The sequence below is a fragment of the Mastomys coucha genome, unplaced genomic scaffold, assembly GCF_008632895.1.
Source record: "Mastomys coucha isolate ucsf_1 unplaced genomic scaffold, UCSF_Mcou_1 pScaffold12, whole genome shotgun sequence".
Classification (NCBI taxonomy): Eukaryota; Metazoa; Chordata; class Mammalia; order Rodentia; family Muridae; genus Mastomys; species Mastomys coucha.
Window position 1 is genome coordinate 26,820,072 of NW_022196894.1, and position 23,372 is coordinate 26,843,443.

Genomic DNA, 23,372 nt, shown 5'->3' on the forward strand with positions numbered 1-23,372 from the left:
TCAGATTTTCATAAAAAGTAAAAGTATGAGGTAATGTTTAAATGCATTTCAAAGGCCCTTCTAATTAATTTATTCTAAACCTCTATGACTTCCTAAGGCATCACTGTCACATTCCAATATGTGTTCTCCCAACAGAGTGTTAGACATTGTAGAGCATTCAAGGTCACTCTGCCCTCCAAGTTCTGAGTCCAGTGGACATACAGAGACTGCATTTATGATCAAGGAATACAATGGGCATAAAGATAATAATTTAGAGTGCAGTTTGAGTCTATATCTATTTAGCAAACTAATGGTAGAAGGGTTATCCTTGGGCTTGTGAGTTTCTTAACCATGGGTTTTTGGGCATATTTACAGTAACAGACATGCATTTCTTCCTGTGGATTGGTCCTTAATAACAAGCAGAAAGTGGTTGGTTACCACTATAACATCTGTGCCACTACTGCACTCATGGACAAATCCTGCCACACCAATCATTACTATAGTTCACAAAATTCACAGCTGGCTAAGAGTTATTGATGACTTTTCTCTCAACAGCTTACATAGCACTTTTCACTACTAGAAAATCTAGCTATTACGGAAGAAGATTGTTTCTCTGTATCATGTTGATTTCCCTATGTCCTATGAACAAAATGTCTTGTGCCTTCAGCAATGGGTTCTTACCATCAAGTGGTTGTGGGCATCCAGAGCAATGGCAATAGCTCTATTGTTTGGGCATTTCTAACCAAGAAATTGAGAAGTACCCCATACAACTTCTATATGATTGTGTGTGTGTGTGTGTGTGTGTGTGTGTGTGCATATGTGTGTGCATATCTGTGTCTGTTTGTCTCTGAGTGTATGTGTGTGTGTGTGTTGGAAGCTTATAAAATAGTGAGTTTGCATATGACTTTTCGAGCATCTTTAGTGTTAACAATCCCGTCTCCCACCACTTCCTTTGCTCTACCCTCCCATTCACCCTACATCTTCCCTTTCCATTAGTGTATCTCTCAGTCCTCATTGTGGGAATTTACTTGTGAAGTGGATGGCAGTTAACTCAGAGACTCACAACTGTACAAGAGGCAGAGAATAAGTGGCATGTCCCACCACCAATGGGACATCTATATTCTGTCCCATCATAACCCCAGGGTTTATGGACTTCCACAGAGGAGGGTGGTTGAAAGACTGTTAAGAACCAGAGGTCTGGTAGGACCAGACTTAAACAATGTCTTTTTGGGCTTGACATGGGTCTGGAAGATGTCAGGGGGAGGGATATAATAAAAAGGCATTGCATAAAATAAAAAGAAATTGTACCTATAAAATATTGGTTTTATTTTATTTTTTAAAGAATTAATAGGGTTTTTGTTCCTAGCTTCTCAGATACAATCCCTGATATTTTCTAGGTAAGAGGAACATCTTTCCTTTTCATTTTGGGACCCAATAGTTTATGCTAAGATGACTGATGGTAGGGGCTGGAGAGACGCCTCCATGGTTAAGAGTACTTGTTGTCCTTGCAGAGGGCCTAGGTTCAATTCAAGAGCACACATACTGGTTCACGACTTTTTAGAACTCCAGCTACAGAGGATCTAATCTTCTTCTGACCTCTGTGAGCTGTAGATACACCTGTGGTGCACATTTCAACATGCAGACAAGGACTCATACACACGAAATAAATAAATCCAAAAGTAGTTTTTAAAAGATGATGGTGGTTTTGAAGAGAATTGTTGATAACAATGTCATGTAGGAATGGAGCTGGCTATAGCCTTATCTGTGAAACTAGGCTTCCAGCCACAAACCTGGAAGTGGGGAGGAGCTAAAAGTTGAGTTCAGCCTTGTAGCAAATGATTCAATCAGTTGTGTTCAGATAATGAAACCTTAGTACAAACTCTGGACTTGGAAATGTAGGTGAACTCTGGTTGGCAGGATTACATATGTAATCACACACGTGTACATCAGAGGGATGAAGCACCCTCATGCCATAAAGGAAAGACAGTAGAATTAATTTATGACCCTTTCCAGTATTTGTCCCATGTGTTTCTCCCCTTGACTAATTCTAACTTGTATCATTTTTTTCTATTAATAAGACTGTGGTAATAAATACACTTGCACTGGTTCTGTGGATCAACAAATTATTAAATACAAGATAGTAGGTAGTGGAGCTCCTATGTTGTAGATAGCTAGTCAAAATGCAGATAGTTTAGGAACCCCAATTCTTGTCTCTGGTGTTTGAAATAAAGCTATTCTTGTGGTGGTATCAACATGTGATATTTGGTCTAACTGTGGTAGTTGGTGTCAGAAGTCACCATCTGGGTACATTCAGAAAGAGCACACATATGGACTATGGTCAGGGCTGAAGAGCATGCAGTGAGCTTCCATCTAAGTCACAGAAGGCAGAGGTTGTGGTGCTTACAGTGCCGCCTTCTACATGCCACTGTCCAAGAGGCTGCTGTGAAACTTATGAGGAAGCTGTGTGTATTCCACATGGATGTCACCACAGCTCTAGCAATGGACCTCTACCTTATTGCTATGCTCTCCCACGCATGCTCATTACAGTTTTTATCTCCCTCTTCAACCCCAAAACCATGGGGAACTGAGTAATTGACTTGATAGAGATGGGATTTCTTTGGAGCTTCCTGGTATAATTTTGGTCACAGTGATGACTGCATCAGTTTCAAACAATCGTGCATGGCTCACCATGCTGTCAGGTTCTGCTTTCTGTGGATCTCAATAAAAATGTTCTCTCTGGCCCTTCACTGTGGCCCTAGGATGAAAAAGGTGGAGTTGACCTGAGTTCAACCTGACCAAAATAAACTATTTACAATGTAAAGCATAGTGGCTCAGAAGCCTAGATCAGCTGAATGGCAGTCAACATCCAGGCCCAGAAACCAGGAGAAATTACTGATATAAGTCACTGATTTGGGTGGTGAGTTGTGAAACAGGGGTATTGTGGCACCAGCTGGTTGATATTTTTACACTGGGTATTTTGACTTTTTCTATACCAGAGACTCCTAATATTTCTAACATGAAATATCTATTCCTGGTATAAAAGAAACTAATTACTGATTTGGGACACCCATTACATTCCAGAGATTGTGCCAAATGTTCTTATCTGTGTTTCCTTAAAAGTGAATGCAAACTGTAAATGTTGTAGAAGAACAAACATGTTAAAGTAGATTCTTCTAAAGACACAGTGAGTAGCAGGACAGTGGTATGCACACAAGAGGGTCTGACCTTGAAGCCTGTGATCTCTGCTCTGCAGTATGCGTGGCAGCATGGAGTTCCTAAATTTAAAAGAACACACTGAGATCCTCGTACCAGCGTAGAGAGCAGTATTGCTCATAACCAGGCAGGAAAACTCTGAATTGTCCAGTCTTCCTTAAAATGAAGATGACAACATTCTCTACCAGGTTGCATGCAGAGGAACACAAATTTATTAGATGATATATTTTACCTAAAATTAATCATTCGCTTATCCGAGTTCCCACAATCCATTATTCATATTGGTGGCCTACTGCAGGGTGTTGTACATTGAGTCATTATTGTTCACACATATAATCCAGCAGACTATGAGCTGCCTGAGAAAGAAATCCTGCCTTGTTCCACCTTTTATCTCTACCTAAATCTCACATCAAGCCTGCTTCAGGGGAGAATTGCCATTTCAAATTATGGTCTTTAATTGCTCAAAATCATTTGATGCATTTATATTAGAAGTTAGATATCATAAATTATGTGAGCCAAATTTCAAGTGGACCATAAATCCACCATACCTACAAGCAAAGGTCTGAGTGTATCTCATAAGATTTCTAAGATATACCTGAAGGTCTCTGAAGAGTCACACTCAGGAAAGGTCGTTGTCATTTGATGAGGTTTATGTAAAATATCCATGTGTGAAATAGAGGGATGCCTTGTCACACCTAATTGTCCTCATATGGTCTTCTCCTACATACTGAAATATTAAGTCTAAATGGAGCTGACTGGAACCCATCTTCATCCACTGCAATGACTGTCCTAAGGCCATGCTACATCAACGTATTTTTTCTTCAAAAGACTTGCAGAAAGGACAGTGAAAGTTGGATGTCATTAGCCACTGAGAGACAAATGAACAGAGGAAAATGATGGAGCTTCAGTTGAAGCATCACCTCTTAGGACATTTCCATGGTAATGAGTAGAGGACAATAGATTAAAAGCTTCAGCTGAACTGAAGGTGAGAGAAGATGGCTGCTTGGGAATCAAGAGATGCCATATTTGACCCTTTAGTGTGCAAGCCATCTTTAGGACAAGGTGCCTCAGAGTTTCTAATTTCAAGTATTTTTGAGAATTGCATTTTTATTCATATTCTTCCTCTATTTTCTTGATATACTTTGACAATCTTGTTGAAGAGGCCAAATGTGTTACTAGCGCAAACTCCCACACAGATTAGGGTCAAGTTGAACTTCACAGTGTATAGTTTCTCAACTGACTTCTGCTCTGACATCATTTTAAAAACTGTTTCTTTAATATATCATATCTTTTATTATTAGTTGCATGTGTCTCAATCTCTGTGATCTTTGATAAGTTTTTTTGATAAGAGAAAGCAATTTCCTTGAGTAAAATGGCCTTATCAGGTTCTGAAGAACAGCTAAAATGTTTATGGAGGGCTCATCCACACTACAGGGAACAGTAGAATCACAATATGCCAAATGGTCTCACAATGGGTCCCTCTTTTGGGAATACTGCACACTTGGGGAGCATGTGTTCAACTTGGCTGGTTTCTTTAGAAACTCAAATCCATGGACAACAGTTCTAATCTTGTTTCAGAATTGGCGCATGACCACGACAGAGCTATTCTAGGTTTTCCTACACTCTTGTCTATTAGTTATGGAATTGACTGCCATGGACTGTGCCCCTGTCCATGGTACTTACCTGCTGCCTCATCTCAGGTGTTCACCCCCTGAGAATCAGCCTGTCCTCTGAGAACAGGCTCCGTAGGAGGCTGAGATGCTTCTATTTAGAAGCAAAGTTACCTCTAGCAGAAGAGGATCTCAGAGGGTTTCAGGTCAAAAGCTGTACCATTAGGACAATGGCACTTTATCCAACATGATCAACAACCACATGGCCAACTCAATCTATGGGCTGAACTCTGAGGAAAACTGTGACAGGGAGGCTAAAGGTGAGAAGCAGCCATCTGTGTTTGTTTATTACACTTTTCATTCAGATGTTTTCTTTTTTCATCCGTGTTAATTTAGTCATAGCTTGGGTAGATTACTACCCTGGTCAGTGCCTGTGTTGTAATGATCTCACCTTTAGGTATGAGAGACCCAGTGGCTTGGGACTAGCTGTGGGAGAAAAAGACTTGGCTGCCTCTAGGATTCCCTTGAATAATCACCTACTTTTTACCTTGTTTCAGAGAATAAGGTGACCATGGAAAAGCTATCATTCCATGCAAGGTACTGCTTCACTTCCTTCTCGGCAGATGTGCTCTAACATGGCAGCTATCTAAACTTGGCAGTTTGTACAAGGCTCATTGGTAGGCTGTACAGTTTCCCTGTGGGCTGGGCTGGACCAGTGTGAATGGGACTCTCTCTTTCCAACTCTTCAGGAATGTTTTCTTCAAATGTCCCTTGGACCACATACCATAAAACAAAACAAAACAAAACAAAACAAAACAAAAAACAACTATGTAGCCTGCCCCATTGGGCAGCCTCTTGCTAGTGTACTTCCAGCCTGAATAAGTTCCCTGGCTTCTACTTTACCTACAAGGTAAATAATATATAGCTCTCCTCATGGCTCTCCTCTCTCTTCTCATTGCTACTATGAAGGGGTGAGCAAAAACACAATGTCCCCTAAAAAAATCAAAGAGACTTTCCTAGAATACTTCCTGTGACTCTCTTTAATTGAGTATAGCAATCCTGGGAGGGCAGTAAGACGTCACACATCTCCTTTCGGCTCTCCTTAAAGCATCCCTCAATAGTCACTGCTACAGTTTTTAATGGAATTAATACCCAGGTAGTGGGTAGAGAGGGGAATATTTTTATGATGAAAGTACAAGTAAGCATCTCTTTAGAATATATGATAAAGATGTTGCCTCCTCTTCCTTCATGCTCAACTAGCAACTTATCCACTATTCTCAAGTATTCAGGTCACCAAATTTCCACCCAGTAGGGAAACCCCATTAGCATTTTTCTCCTTCTCTGTGTTAGAAACACAGACCCCTGGAGGTATACAAAGGTTCATGGCTCCAGTGTAGAGTTTAGCTGGGGAGGTTAGATTCATGAACGGAAGAAGCACAAATTTAAAGTAGAGTGTGGATTGATGGCAGCAGATGCTCTGGGAGTTTAGAGAAAGGAAGGTTATTTTATTTTTTAATGATAATCTGTCATCAAAGGAGATAGAGGAAGGAACACTAAAAGCAGCTTCGTGGAAGAAATAGAATTGACTATAACATGAGTAAGGTGTGCCAATTTCAAAATTGCTTGGACTACAGAGATGTCCCAGTGATTAAGATTGGACACTGCTCTTATAGTCCATAGTACTGCACTACCATGCATGCACACACATGTGCATGTACACACACACACACACACACACACACACACACACACACACCAACACATACACACAATTTAATTTTTTAAAAGAGCCTTTTACTAAAAGAAAGGCATTTCCAGCAGAAGGGAGTAGAACGTGGGATTTGAGGTTTTCACTTTGGTCACACAGTAGAGTAAATGAAAGGAAGCAGCTAAAGAAACAGTCTGAAAAACAAGTTAGGCCAGATCAGACTGGAGTCTTAAATGCCAGGCTGGAAAATTTGGGTGTTCCATATACAGCCACCAAACCCAGATGTTATTGTGGATGCCAGAAAGTGCTTGCTAAAGGGAGCCTGACATGGCTCTTTCCTGAGAGGCTCTGCCAGAGCCTGACAAAGACAGAAGTGGAAGCTCACAGCCAACCATTGGACTGAGCTTAGAGATCCCCGATGGAGGAGCTGGAGAAGGGACTAAAGGAGCTGAGGGGGTTGCAGCCCCGTGGAGGGAGCAACACAGTCAATAAGCCAGACCCCTGGAGCTCCTGGGGGACTGGACCACCAACCAAAGAATACACATGGAGCTACCCATGACGCTGGCCACATATGTGGCAGAGGATGGCCTTGTTGGACATCAGTGGGAAGAGAGGTCCTTGGACCTGAGGGTGTTCAATGCCCCAGTGTAGGGGAATGCCAGTGCAGGAGGATGGGAGTGGGTGGGTGGGTAGATATGGGAGCACCCTCATAGAGGCAGGGGTAGCAGGGATAGGATAGGAGGTTTCTGAAGGGGAGACCTGGAAAGGGGAAACCATTTGAAATGTAAATAATGAAAATATGCAATAAAAATGTGGGGGATCATCTGCCTCCTTTAAAGTCAAGGGCTACTGCATGTGACCTCTATATAATGACCATTATCAAGGCTCCTTATCTTTCTTAGTCCCAAAATTAAGGTTCATACTGGAAAAAGGCACCAATGTCACAATTGAGTTATTTACTTATGTGTCTACATACGCATGCCTTGTTCCCAGGAGATCTTTGAGTGCTAGAAGACAGCCATGGCCTTCAGCCCACAGCACAGGCTCTTGAATCTCCTGGGGTTCTTTCTCTTTCCAGAATCATTCATAAATAAATCATCCAGATTGCTTAAAAATACCAGCATCATAGAATCACTATCACTGATTCAAAATTATTCAGTTAGATGAATAGTAATAACACATAGTAGAAAATATATAGTAGGCATGGAATAGACACTCCAACCTAATAACTAAAATTGATATTACTTATATCATAGAGACTGGTAAATTTTATCATTGGATAGACATGAGAGATGAGCTCAATATCAGTTTTGTGTTTTAAGATGTGACATGATGCGTCAAGGTTATTAATGTCCTGCCGACGTCGGGTATTTTATCTGTTGTTTTTCACAACACCTCGCTGTTGAACAAAGGGAAAGTGACAGGGCCATTGTTCTTCCTGCTTCTGTTGAGGCAGTCACCTTTCTTGCTTATTAAGAGTTAGTATCAAGCCCCGAGTTCCTTGATCAAAAGCACTTTATCAGTGTCATCTCCAAAGAAGGAAGCAAGCACTGGCTGCCTCACTGGCTGACCCTCGCTTCGCTTCCTAGAGAACTGTACCGGAATCACACATTAGCATTTGTTCTCCCAAGTCAAAGACATAGCAGGAATCTGAGTTTCCTGTCAGTGTGAAACGTGGTTGAATAATGGAAAGTGACCTTTGGGTTTAAAAAAGAGAGAGAAAAGTCCTTTCTGGATTTCTTACCCATTTTTCTATGGACAGGATTCAAAACTGCAAAGAACTAAGGGTTCTTAGGGGAAAGACCTATTTATTATTAGGTTATTTATTATTTATAATAGGTTATATTTATATTCTATAGGTTATATCATTTCTATATTATTAGTCTATACCTATTTATTATTAGGCTATTTATTATCTATATTAGGTTATGCTTATATTATGTAATTTATATTATTTATATATTATTAGGCTATACCTATTTATTATTAGATTATTTATTATTTATTATTTATAATAGGTTATGTTTATATTACATATATATTATTAGGTTAGAACTATTTATTATTAGGTTATCTTGTTGCAAGTCTAGAGGCTCTGAGCCTCCACTCATCCCAATATTACTTTAAATAAATTCATAGACATCACTTTTCCACCAAGTCCTTATATGTGTGTTTTTGGGACTTCACAAATAGATGCAAACTTACTCGTTAAGCTGACCATGAGCGTGATGGCCACGTCTTGCAGGAGGTACTGGTAATTACCAAAGAGCTGTAGTTGCTGTGGGGGAAAACAGTGTAAGCATCATGTCTGTTACAGTGGTCCCCATTCAGCAGGCAGTTGCTGTTTCTTTCTTCTTTTCAAAAAGAAAATATGGACCTAAAACCTTCAGTAGCTCATTAGACTAAATGATCCCAGTAGCTATTTTCCCAGTATTTAAGTCATTTCTTTATAACCAGTGGCTCAGTCAGAGCCCTACCAGCCTCCTACTGGCCACATTCCCCTTGGCAGGTGTCATGTCAGCCTGGACAGCTGAATTCTCAGTATAAATCTGAACATTTCTAACAAGATTTTAGGCAAAATTTAAAGTCAAAGCCTCAACTCATTCAACCCATCTTGGTCTCCACCATGAGGATGGACTGAGTGATAGTGCAGTGAGTGTGGAGTTCACTCACATTCCCAAACTGAACGGGGCCTCTCCCTAAGTCAATGATTTTCAAGTTTCCTAATGCTGGGTCCTCTTCATACAGTTTCCTAGTGGTATGGTGACCCCCCGACCATAAAATTATTATCATTGCTACTGCATAAATGTAATGTTGCTACTGTTATGCATTGTAATGTAAATATCTGTGTTTTCCAATGACCTTAGGTGACCTCTGTGAAAGGGTTGTTTGAAGCCCCCAAAAGGGTTGCTTCCCACAGGTTGAGAACCACTGCCCTAAATAAACCCACTGCGGACTTTTAGTCCACAACCTTTGCCTCCCTGAGGTCTGGACACACACAGAACTTAGCTTTTCAGTTCATGTTTGGAGCTGAACTCATAAGGCTGAAAAGTCAAACCGTTATTCCTTGGGAATTTCCTGGCTGGATCTTGAGCAGCCAGGCCTTCCAAAATGCTTCACAGCTAATGACTGACTTCCATACTGTGATCTGATTATGAGTGTACAGACAGTGACTGCATGTGAACGTACACTGGCCTTTGCAAGGACTCTGTAGTAGCTTCTAAGGTGATGTGCTCATGCGGCTCCGAACAGCTAGACAACGGCTGAGTGGATTGATTGCAACTGCACCACAGACCCTTCAGCTCTGCACTCAGCTTTACAAAAAGGTAAGTGCATTGGGCCCTCTGATCCCCAACTGTTCCTCATCTACACACCAGCATCCTCCTCACCCTACCCTGTGTGTGTGTGTGTGTGTGTGTGTGTGAGTGTGTATGTGAGTGTGTATGTGAGTGTGTGTGTGTACAAGTGCTCCTGAATATTAAACATACTGTGCGCACTTGTATGTGAAGGGGTATTTGTCTAGGTACTTATGTGTGTAGAGGCCAGAGGCTAGTATCAGGCGCCTCCCTCTATGGGCCCCCACTTTATTTTTTTGAGACAGTTTCTCATTGAACCTGGAGCTCACCAGTTGACTAGACTGGCTAGCTGTCAAGTACAGGATCTTCCTGTCTCTGTCTTTCATCACTGGAAGTTTAGGTGTGTGTCACCAAACCCAACCTTTTATGTAGGTGCTAGAGACCTGAACTCAGCAAACATTTTACTGACCAATTCAACTCTGTGGCCTCTGGTTATTCCCTCTTATCCTTTCCCCTTTGAATGGTAAAATCACATATAAACAGGAACACAAGGCAAACTATCCAACAGCAGCCTTAGATTTTTCAGTATGAACAGCTATCATAGAACTGTGGAGACCTTAAAAGTAAAGCCATTAACTTTCCAAGAGGTAGGAGTAGGCCAAGGATTAGACCCCACTTTGCATTTTGGATGAAGGTAAGGCTTAGATGGGGTCTGCTTATCCCTCCCCACCTGGCGACCACTTAGCTTCCCACATATGTCCTTGCCAGCAGTAACCAACAAGATACCTCGATCCCTGGTCTTTCCATTTACCTCTTAATTATCCTCCCAAAGCAATAAAATAGTTTAATTCCCCAAGTGTCCTTTGAGTGTGTTGGCTCATTTTATTATAGAGCAAACTATGTTTGAAATAATGAAGATTATTTTTAATCTATGCATAGCTCCTATATGCTAAGTGGCTATTACCATTTGTTTTAAAAAATTCCTTTGTCATTTTAAAGGAATTGCTTTGCTATTCTTTACTGATAACACACCTAACCTATTAAATTCTGGGTAGGTTCAGGAGCCCAGCCCCAGCATGGGAGCTTCTCAGCATTGCTGTCCTTCAAAATAAAATCCAGAAACTTCTCTTCCTTTTTATCACTTTTGAGTCTCTTTGCCAAAAATATTCCACAGTTGGAGGTAGATCCATTTTCTGCCTAGTTATATTTAGGCTTCTCTCAAGCTCTGGTTATTCTCCAAGGAAGAGACAGGATTACAGAGGTCAAGAGTTTCAGGTTATCCAGAGAAAACCAAAACTCTAGACAACATATCCAGTATTACTGACTTCTAACCTCAGGCTACATGAAGCACACCAGGTTCCCAAGTTTGTAGACACCTGTTTCTGAGAAATGTCATACATTTATAAATACTAAACGGGGTGTAGGATCCACATCTCAACACTATAAATACAATTAGAACAGAGAAGAAATGAATTTAATTCTCACCCAGTACAGAAGTGATGTTCCAATAAACTGGATGATGCCGTACATGCTCAAGTATTTAAATACACCGAAGGATGAAACCAGAGCAGCCCGGCCCTCCCTGTTGAGAACAAACACAAAAACTGCTTATGTAAGCCACACAGCCCCTAGTCTTTATATTTTAAGAGGAGCTCATTTTAAAAAATAATTCATTCTTTGGCAATGTGTATAATACATAATATAATTAATATAATACATTATATACCTAGTTCACATATGTATATAATGTGTATAATACATTTGAGAATTCATCTCCGTTATCCATTTCCCACCCTTAACAAAACCCTAACCCCTTGCACCAAATCCTCCTCTCACTTTTGTGTCTTTTAGTTATAATTTTGTTTCTGCATTGGTTTAACCCACTAGGTTTGGCCAGAGCCACCCATCTGAGCACTGGCGTGAAGCTAACCACTGAGGCATGAGTAACTCACCAGCAATGGCATCTCTGAAGACATTGCTTGACTGACAGCAGCTCCCTTGGGTAGAGAGAAGCCCTATGAGGTTGCTCAGTAGTGCTTGTGACTGAACATTTAGGAATTAGGTCTTGTGCATGCCCTGTGCCATCAACTGCAACTGTCATGAGTTCATGTGTGACACAGCCATCTCTTGGTCATAGCATAGACCAACTTTCTTGTCTCACATTCTTTCTCTCCCCTCTTTTGACAAGGACCCCAAGCCTTAGAGTGTAATATGAGTGACCCACTAGAGGAGGTAATATGGGTGACCCACTTAAGGCTGAGCAAGGTGTTCTTGTTTAATAGCTTGTTGGTATATATATTCACTTAGTCATCCATTCATTCTTCCAACTACTGTTTATTTTGTGTTTACCTTTTCACAGTGCTGGAAAAATCCAGGTCCTTCTACATACTAGGCAAGGATTTTACCAGCTATATCCCAAGAAAACTACACAATCATTTTTGTATGTTTTGTTAAACTTGTGTGTGTGTGTATTATATACACGTTAGCATACAGGTACATACACCCATACACAAACTTGAAGAGGCCAGAATAGAATGTCAGGTGTCTTCCTTTATTACTCTCCACCTTAGCGACTTGAGACAATGTCTCTTACTGAGTTGGAAGCTTGTTGTTGGGCTAAAGGGCTAGTTGCTGAGCTATCAGGTCCACTTATCTCTGATCCCACACACCAGGATTCCAGGCAAACAAAGCTATACCAAGCTTTTTATATCAGTGCCTGGGACTTGAATTTTGGGTCCTTATGCTTGTGTGCCACTGATCCATCTCTTGAGTCTCTTGTTTTATTCATTGAGCTGCTGATACTTCTATCTCCACCTCCCTAATGATGTATAGCTAGCATCCACTGGTTTACACAGTGCTGGGAATCGAACTCAGCATCTTGTCTGTGATAGGCAAGCATCAACTAATTATCTAAATCCAAAGACCTACTCAATCTTTCATTCATTTCGGCAGTCTCTTCCTCAATCCTTAATGCCCTCTTTGACTCCTGACCCACTTTTAGTTAGGTCTTATGAAGTACCAACATTACACCAAGAATCATTATGAAAGGACAGAAACAGAATCAGGCCCTGTTCTCTCCATGAAGTGAGAATATTATTGCATTTAGTCTAACCATACCACATCATTTCAATGACCTGCAATGTCAAGCATTGACTCGATCTTAATTTCTTCTGTCTCAACATTGCATCCTAGAATTGAGTGAGTTTTAGTGGCTCTCAGACACACAGAGCTAAGATCAGTGCTCTCATATTTTACAAAATATGGATGCAACTCTAAAATGGATTCCTGATGTTTTTTGCCATCTGTGACATTGCTGGAAGAAACCAAGGTAATATTCTGAGTGGGTGAAGAGATCAAAAGATCAAGACTACAGTAGAAACTACAGCTTGGAAGCATATTCATCCTTTGGAGGAAAAAAATGGCTTTTAGCTGAGGTTTTTGGATGGTAGTGGATCAGAGGACAGTGCAAGAATGTAGCATGTTGGCTCTGCTGCTTCCCCTTGCCAAGGCAGACATGAGCCCACACGGCTTTAGTTTGTTTCTAATCCCTAGTGACACGGGCACCTGCTCAGCTCAAAGATGTTAGAACTATATCGAAACATAAAATAGCAGACCTGGAAGCCAAATGACTAACTTCTTGCCTCAGGCAAGATGGGTGTTAGGTTGGGAGATGGGCCAGGCTACTTCAGGCAGATGTTTCCCACCAGGCTGTGAACAGCTAGCATTTGTTTTCAACAAAGGATAGAAGAAAAAACAGGCTGAGGACAGAACCAAAGCCTGGGTTGTTTTCCCAAATCTGACATAAACATTATGATTTCATATTTTTCCCCCTGAAGTTGTATATAATTTCAAGAAAATTAAGCCAGCCAGATTCAAAACAAAACACAAAACGTGGTTCTAAGGGCAGGATAAAAGCTGTCTTTGTGAGTTTCCAAGATCACCGATATTCCTAATGATTTTGAATTTTAGTTTATTTATGGGTGCACATCCTGCACCCATCCCTCGGATTCTCTGCTTAGAGCTAGACAGCAGTACAGAAATAATAATGATACAAAGATACAGCTTATCCCACAAGGACTTAAACTACAACAAGCAGTGGCTCCTGCTCAGAATGACAAAGAAACCAGTGGACCTAGACCTATTCATGTAAGACATGTACTACGTCACCTTTCTAGGGTTCTTTCCCAAGAATAAGCATGTGTAGAGAATACCAAAGGATAAAATGAGCCTTAAAGAACTGAACACTGAACCATATCTAATTTTTCAAAACTATGAAATACAGAAGCAAAAAGAGTCTACCCTGAAGTCTTAATGATAAATCATCTACCCCTACCAGGAATCTTATATCATGACTTGTATTGTAAACCAACATACTGCATTGTAAATACATTCCAGATGTATAATACATTGGTCACAGTCGTGCTTTGGAAGTACAGGTGGTGATGGTACTCAAGAGTACAGAAGAACACAGATGTAGGTGCCCAGGGACAAAGGACATGTAATGCAGCTGCCTGGAAGATGTGTAGGAAGGGCATGGGATTTCAGATCTGAGGCCATCCCCCAGTCACCCTGTGCTCTGAGGCACCAAGAAAGTGATAGTGAATCATCTGATTGTCCTTTTAGAGTAAGCTGCGTAGTAACTTCCAGCCCACTGCTCCTGGAGATACCCAGATACCACCACCCCCCAGGTATTCTAGGAACAGCAGAGGGGAAGATTTATGAACAAAATATAAAACTGCATGCTTTATTCTTTGTTACACTTAAAGGATAAGTAGAAATTAATTCAAAATATATTCAGTAAAGGAAAGCAAAGACATGTCCCTCTTTCCCAATCTCCAGTGAAGTTTAATATCTCCTATGACAACATCCTGATGTTTTCAAATGTTTATTTTTGAAGTACACAATAGCATTGATAGAAGCTATCTAACGATGCATTCTTATCTTGCCCTCTTACCCATCCCAAACTCCTGGTCAAATATCACTGAAGGTACCCGGTATATGAAATTAAGGGAAAGAGAAGACATGCAATCAGATTTTAAATACCAAAGAAGACTTTCATTGGTCTCCCTGACACACCCATTTCTTAAAACTGGATGAAAGTCACTTTTTGTGTGGGTTTGTTAGTGCTTGTAAAAGCAACAGGAATTGGCCCTTGGCTAGTGGCTCAACAGCACTTGGCCCGCCCCAACACTTGCCCTAGATCCACACCTGCCCTCACTGTTATGACTTAATGTCCAATTCTGTCTGCTTCCAGAACCAGACAATGAGCCACAGTGGTGAGGTACAGGGGAAGCTTCGGCTTACCTGATGAGATGAGGCACACACTCAATATTGGCTGTTTTTGAGGTGAAGGGAGATGCCACGGATGCTTCCTGTTCTGATAGCGAGATGCCCGCATGAGCCATTTTCAAAGCCTGGAATGATTCATACTTGTCAAACCATGACTCCTCAGACCAGATTCTTCTACTCAAATACTAGGCTGTTTGTTTTATGTCAGTTATAATACTGTATCTGTCCATAATCAGGTCTCTATTTATATGTTCTATCATCCATATAGCCTGTCTTGCCTGATCTGTAAAGTCACCATAGAAAAGAAACGGACTGCATTGTGATCCACAGAAGCATGTACGTACACACGTGCATGGTTCTACACTTGCATGTATATTATACTATTTTTGTGACACATATACATCATCAGCAAATGGAAACACTCATTCAAAACTTCTGTGAAAGGATGGGGAAAATGTTGGACAGATGTCTTAGCATAGTAGTTCTTAACCTTTCTAATGCTGCTACCCTTTAATACAGTCCTTCATGTTGTGGTAACCACCAACCATAAAATTACTTTCATTGCTACTCCATAAGTGTAATTCAACAACTGTTATGAATCGTACTGTAAATATCTGATTCACAGGACATCTGACATGCAAACCCTGTGAAAGGGTCATTCAACCTCCAAAGGGGTCATGGTCCACAAGTTGAGAACCACTGACTTAGCAAGCAACAGCTTATACTATTCTTTGAAGAAACACAAGTTCAGTTCCTAGCACCCATGTTGAGAGGCTCAGAGTTATCTGTAATTCTAGATCTTCTGGACCTTTCAGGCACTTGCACATGTGCATGTGCACATGCATGCTTGTGTGCACATGCACACACACATACACAGTGAAAAAATAAAATAAATCTTTAAAAAGAATGGCAGAATCTGGATGGCCATGAATAGGAGACTTACACTATCTTAGTTTTTACATTTAGTAGGGCCATCTTAATGAAAAAAAAATCAGGAAATATATCTAGTGATAACTTTCCTTGCTGATTGATCCAACTAGCTAGCTGCTCGTAAAGAGTGTGGGGCACACAGCATCACCATCAGATGCCCAAATCAAGAAACATATACCCACAAGCACATGTGATACATGGGTTGCTTCACAGAAGGCTCATTTATTTCTTCTGATGAAGGCTGTACAGAGCACACACAACAGACCAGCCCATAGGCAAGCCAGAAAGCCCAAATGAAATTTTGCATTCAGGTTGCTCTGTAGGGCTTGATAGCATCATTTGCTTTGCAATAGATTAAAAGATCCCAGTTCGGTTCCTCTTAGAACATCACCTCCCTCTGCCTTTCTCCCTCAGTGTTTATGCCTCTATTATGTAGTTTAAGACTGTCTGCCACATGGCAGGGTGAATTCACGCATGATTCATCCATCAGATGATGGCCTTTTGGGAGAACAGAGATTATGACTTTTTGGAATTTTTGTTTTGCTATAAATGTCACATAATTAATAGCAATAGCTATGTACCCTAAGTTGGATAAATGAGCTGTGTTTCTTATGAAACACAGGCAAAAATATGTACACTAAGTCTTTAAGCATGAACATATTTTTTCACAGACATTGGAAAAATATTTAAGTGGAAAGTAAAATGAATAAACAGATTTGATATTTCTAATAAGCTTTGGAAATTAAAAGGCTTTCCTTTTTCTCCCTGCTTCCCCTTACTCCTCCTTTTCATCCTCCTCTTCTGCTGTGCACTGTGTGATGGGTTGAGCATCACACATGCTAGGCAAAGGCTCTGCTACTCAGCTATATCCCCAGCCCTGTTCTTCAATTCATCACCACAGTTAGGTAATAAAGACATGAATAGTCCTGACAGTCATCTGTTATTTTACCCATGTCTTCAAAAATCAGAATATAAAATATATATGCACCTTCTTCTGGGAATGAACAATAACCCAAGACTCACTTAATTTTAGTTTTTCTATACAGTATAAAAACCATACCATTTAGGATTTCATAACAATATGGGAGAAACCCAATTTTCAAAAATTAACCTCAGAGTGGGTTTAGAGGGAATAAGTGCAATTTACACATAATTAAAAATTTTATGAATTCCAACCTTTTTGTCTGTAAGGCTTTACCAGCTATGCACCTTGTACAAAAGTATTATCATCTCCCAGAGGCTTCCTCTCCTTATAAGTAACATTAAAGGCTTAATGCGTCAACCTTAAGGCTTAAGCCAGATAATGTTGTAAAGTCCCCAGTGGATCCAAACTTTGGGGGCATCAGCAGCATTGCTTTACTATTCTGAGAATTGCTAAAAGACAGCAAAAATGATCTTAGCTCTTTCTGTTTCTAACCCACGCTCAGGGAGAGGTAAGCATGACCGAGTGGCTGCTGAAGGAAGGATAAAGAGGCCCTAGGGGGCCTTAGAGAGCTCAAGAGGGATTTCCAAGTGCTGCTTGTATTCACAAAAGTCCAAAAGTCATGTGTACTCACCCCACAGTCATTGGCTCCATCTCCACACATGCCTACATAATAACTACAGAGAAAAAGATAAAACTCAACAGGTCAGAAGGCCCCTTGAATCACTTCCATTGTAACTAACTTCTAAGTGTGTGTGTGTGTGTGTGTGTGTGTGTGTGTGTGTGTGTGTGTCCTGAACAGATATGGAATCAAGGAAATGCCTTGGAGAATCTTCATCTGAGAAGAAAAAGGCCCCTGATTTAATTTGTCTCAATCACTGAAATGACAGTGATGACACCAGGAGCATCAGCAATGATAGTAATCACATACTTGAAGAGAATGTCAGGTTGATTGTGTCCACACTATTGAGCTCAAGATCGAGGAGTCATGATTAGAATAAGGTCATGATTACACACTTCTCATTCAACCTAATGGGCAGATCACAGCCTAGCCCAGCCAAGCTGCTCTCACTGCAGCTGGGAGTTCAGTTTCAACACTAGAATAGCTTAGCAGGTACAATTAGGGCATACATGTGTTCTTGGTGTATCTCAGAGTAGCAGTGACGTAAAGTGTACCCCATGTATATCAGCTTGGTATGCAATCAAGATCTAAGTGGAAGGATAAAATTTAAAGTTGCTGCCAGGGAAAAGGAATTTCTTATGCATTGAGCCTTCTATTACAACTGAATGACACTTATCAACAGTGACTCATGGCACTGCTTTAAATGATTCAGTGGCGCTTTTCCAAAATCAGATCATAAGCGATAAAAGTCAAGTTCTGTTAGTACATCCCTATTATTAGTTGGCCCATAAGAAGTTGTCTTTTTGACCATTTCTCTAGTTCAAGAATGGTCCAATGTAGACAAATTCAGCCTAGTGCTGGGCTAGTGAAATCACAAACATTGGCATATTGTGCCATAGTATCACCGCTACCTGAAGTCATCTAATTGGCTTCCTTCATCCAGAGTTGCTTGCTATGCATTGCCAAGGGTAAGACCACAAAGAGGATGACAGGTAACTGAGAAGACAGCTCATTCTGTCACAGTATATGTCTTTCTAAACTGTGTTTTAGGGGAATGTGGCTTTCAGAGTATCAGCCAGTGTTACTCAGGCATGGAGACAGGAAGATTACTCTCTTCATCCAATGTCATGTAATGACTTTGTAAATGAGCTAGCCACTTACCCCTGGCCATTTACCTAGTCTGAGAGCACAGGGGCTAATGGAAGGCATGTGAGACTTTGCTAAGGAGCTTAGTTGGTAAAATCTGATAGAAAGAAGCAGTCTCCTTATCTGATGGCTTCGCTACTCTGTCTTTTTGCTATCTGAAACCTTCAGGCTAGAAACTATAACTCTGCAAGGAATGAATAGGTGGGCCCAGTGTCAGCAAGAACTCCTCCATTCAGATAGAACTTGGTCATCAGTGCTTTGAGAGGGGTCTGAATCTCCTTGTCTCTAGTTGCTTCTAGCTGCCATTTCAGTTCATGTTAAGAGGGTCTAAAAATACCATCCATCTAACGGGTCAAGTTGATGACTTTGGGAGAAAGGTCACACACTTTCCTGCCATTTCTATCCTGAGCTACATGTGACCACATTATTTCTAAGCAGGCAATATTCCTGTAAGGTGGACTTTATGGGCCACAAATGAATGTTCTGTGGGGTAGTCAGTGTCAAAAATGTGCCTCAACTCTTCCCACCTCCTGCACTTCCTGCTGCTGTGAAGTTCACTCCCTTGAGTATGGGCAGGACATAGTGACTTGCTTCTAATGAAGAGAAGGCACCAAACTGTTCTCAGATTAGGGAATGAAAGATAGTAACACCATCCCTTCCTCTCCTCCTCTCCCCTCCGTCCCTCTGCTCCATTGTAACTCTTGGTTTCTCACCTTACATACAGAAGTCCGTGGCAACGTTAGCTTCTTCCCTATGAAGTGACCTATATCTCAGGGAGCTGAGACTGGCTTCCTCCTCCTACCCATGTATTCCAACACACGAAAAGAGCTTACTCATGTGAGGGGAGGTGGTAGCAGAGCCACCCCCACTCGCACAACCATGCTGCAGTCCTGGCTGACACCACTTTACGTCCTTTCATAATTGCATCCTTAGCTCAAGAACCAAGGCTTACCTGTGGCACATCTGGATACCTGATCCATAGAACCCTCAAACAACTAACAGCACTACCCTAAGACGCTATGGAGCAGGTGGTTGTGCTGCCATAGAGAACCGACACGTGTTCCTTTCCTGTCCATCACCTACTTTAATTTCTGAAACTCTTCCACGAGGCTTGATTTCTGCCCAGGAGACATTCTTGCAAAAATGGTTCCATTAACAAGAATCTAAAGAGGAAAAAACAACTGTCATAGTAAGATTAGGAAGGACAATGTTTCAAAAACAAAAGTCCTGAAAAATCACTCCCAGCCACTGATTTAACACAGTGCATGGCATCAGACCCAACTCCAGGAACAAGGATGAGGGATGTAATGATTTAATATTGAACTTTCAATCCTCCATCACCACTCCATTACTTTCTTTTCTGGACCCAATTACTTTGCTTCCTTTCCCGAAGAAGTAGTAACTTTTTATTAACATAGCAGCTAGGAGTTAGGAGGGGAGGTAGAACTGGATGACAATTCTTTGGGAAATACAGCTCATTGTACTATCTATGTCATAGACAGAGTACAACAAACCAGATGAGAGGCCTGCTTTCAGATCTCCCAACTTGCTGTGCAAACCTTCACAATATGGAATGGAAGAAAAGCTGCCTCAAAAAGCCTTTAGGCCTCAAACTCTTCGGACCCTGACTTATCAAGGAAGGTGAGGTGGCAGAATATTTTAGGTTCTGCTAACAGATAACTGCGACCCTCAGTGTGTACACCATGTGCCTCCACCACACTGAAAGCGCAGCCCTGTTCAGCAGTATTTTAAAGCAGGGCACATGGAGGACAAGATAATAAATGATTTTGAGAATAAACTGTGGTGCATTTTGTTGCCCTTCTGCTGTGATTTAAGGCTCCAGACAGCAGGGGAATGGAGCTCTTCCTGATGTGGACCAGTGGCTTTCAGAGACACTAACGTGCAGGTAGGGCTGATGTGTGGATCTACTCTGAGGTTGTGTTAGGGAAAAAACAGAAGGAGGGATGGAAGGAGGGGGGAGGAAGGAAAGGAGGGAGGGAGGGAGGAAGGGAGGGAGGCTAAGCTTGGACTAGTCACAGGGTTGAGAGAATCTATCAGCACTGAAGTCTGAAGGGCCACAGTATGTTATTGTAGAGTCTGGTGGATTTAGATAGGACCAGGAACCTTCTTCAAATTCAAGGTGCCTTCAGTAACACACATATTCAAACCCAAGCCCTCCTCAATGGCCCATCCCCTTCCTTACTCTGTGTTCCACTCACTTGAAGACCCAGACAAAGCATCACATTCCGTCAATACTTACTTGTGGCAGCATGCTGTAGAAATGATGAGATAACACTTGGTATGACTTCCCACTCATTGCAAAATGGTAACCTTTTCCATCGGGTACAGAACTGTTTCCTATGTCAATGTAGGTGTCCTGAAATCAAAAGGCATTGTTTCTTCAGGGGCTTGTAAAATAGTGATGGCTTACTTGTGACACTCGGAAGGAAGTAAAAGTGCATGGTACAAAGAAATGATCATCGGGAAGGGCGGGAAGGTTTGCTCGCCCATGGAACCTCAACCTCAACTGAAAGAAGACAAGCAAAATTGCCTCTGTTATTATAAAACTCTATGATGCTCTGACAGCTCCCATCCTTTCTTCATAACAATGTGCCAACAAGGAGCCAGCGGGGAGAGCAAAAACGTCTCTCTCCTTCTTCCTCATGTGCATTTGTGTTTCCTAAGATCTTGTATTATTCATTGACTATTTCTTCACTTCAAGAAGGCATAGTTTTGTTCTTAGTACCTAGCTACTTCCTCTGCCTGACTTTTGACTTCCGTTGTGACCCTACTAAAACAATTTTCCCCATCCATCATGGTGACCAGAGCCTCTTTCTCACCTATGTTCCCTGCACCATTATCAAGCATTTCCAGACCCCTTCCTCCCGGTCACTTGTAGGCATTTGCCTCTGCTGAGCTCTACCTCTTCCTGGTTGCTAGTTCAAGGGGACACATTTGATGGTGTCCAGTGGTTCTTACCATCAGTCACCTATGCTGGAAATGATGAGTGAGATTTATCAGCTCTCTCGAAATTTATCAGCAGGCTTTACATTTCCATAGGACTGAATTTAAACAGTACAGTATTTGAATGAATTTGAACATGGATAGCCAGCTTGTTAAATCAGTGAAGGCTCAGTGTTCTGTGATACAGGGATACACGGGTACTGTATGAAGCAAGCAGGTTAACAATGAAACAAGGACTATAGAGCTGCAGAAGGCACAGAGAGAATTGATGTCTTTTTTTAACATATGTAACAAGAAGTTGCACACAATTAACTCATATAGATTACCCAGGGCCACTCTGTATACTTGCCAGTCTGTATGCTAAACCAAAGCCCCATGTCTATTTAACAATGTGAAAGCTTGTTCAGCCTGAAACCAAGAAGCATTTCTATACCAGAAGGGTCATGCTTTGGAGTGACACAGAAGTCAATTTTCAGGCAATCTCGTTCCTATTCCTGTATGGGAAAGCTTTTCTCAGACAAGCAAACAGGAAACTTGCTTTCTGGAAGATCCTACCCTTGCCAGCTTTCCAGCAATGCACTGTGCAATACGGATGCCTGTGGATTTGTGTGGAATCAGAGACTGTGCTCTTGGGCCTGCTGCACAGCTTACCGGTGTGCCTTGGCAAGCCTTTATTTCCCTCTTATTCAGGGACTCGGACTCAGTTGCTGCTGCCTGCAGTAGAGCATTTGTAAACTCCCCTAGGTGATGATAATTTGTGAATGGATCTGCAGGATGCCACTGAAAACCCTCTGCATGGTGTGACACTCCAAGATACACCTGAGAGATTGGTACTACGATGCCTTCCAGGATGCAGATGGTTGCTCCATGCCAGGGCTGTGTTCCACCAACCCAGACCCAGCCGGAGGTCTTTGAACATCTGCTCACCTTCTTCCCAGAGCCTGGCTCTTGGGTCCCCACCAGCTGCCAGGTCACAGAAGCAGGAACAAGGTCTCCTGGCTCATTAGCCTCGACAATGATGACCTGGCTGCCCACGGGAATCATTTCAGAATTTTTAGCAACAGTGATGGCAGTTTGAAGATTGTCACCTAGATGACAAAGAGACAGCCACTGAAACTAAGATGTCTCTCCATCTGTTTGTTGCTACCCATTGGGTATATTCTGTGATTTCTGTGTTGTTTTATAACTATTTATCTTTCCTTCTACCCAAGTGTATGCCTCTAGTGAGCAAACACCAAAGGCAACTTCTCTCCCTCTGTGTGCTTCCTAACCACGATCCTTCTTAGAAGGGGGAACAAAATACGCATGGAAGGAGTTGCAGAGACAAAGTATGGAGCATAGCCTGAAGGAAGGACAATCCAGAGACTGCATCACTTGGGAATCCTTCCCATATTCAATCACCAAACCCAGATACTATTGTGGATGTCAGTAAGTGCTGGCTGGCAGAAACCTGATGTAGCTGTCTCCTGAGAGGCTCTGACAGTACCCAACTAATACAGAAGTAGAGGCTCACAGCCATCCATTAGACTGAGTACAGGGTCCCCAATGAAGGAGCTAGAGAAAGGACCCAAGGAGCTGAAGGGGTTTGCACCCCTTAGGAGGAGCAACAATATGAACTAGTATCCTCAGAGCTCCTAGGGACTAAACCACCAACCAAAGACTACACATGGTGGGACTCATGGTCCCAGTTGCA

General features: G+C 41.6%; 1 protein-coding gene across 1 annotated transcript in view; it reads right to left on the bottom strand.

The window, feature by feature from the left end:
- The window catches only part of Atp13a5 (ATPase 13A5), a 129,709-nt gene that overhangs the window by 17,795 nt on the left and 88,542 nt on the right, over positions 1-23,372 (bottom strand). The window contains exons 19-25 of the mRNA XM_031363567.1: positions 22,607-22,767; positions 20,976-21,092; positions 19,799-19,878; positions 17,582-17,624; positions 15,111-15,220; positions 11,292-11,388; positions 8,716-8,788 (exon numbers count right to left, since the gene is read on the bottom strand). Coding sequence (XP_031219427.1) covers positions 8,716-8,788; positions 11,292-11,388; positions 15,111-15,220; positions 17,582-17,624; positions 19,799-19,878; positions 20,976-21,092; positions 22,607-22,767 — 681 coding nt within the window. The remainder of the gene's footprint in view (positions 1-8,715; positions 8,789-11,291; positions 11,389-15,110; positions 15,221-17,581; positions 17,625-19,798; positions 19,879-20,975; positions 21,093-22,606; positions 22,768-23,372) is intronic.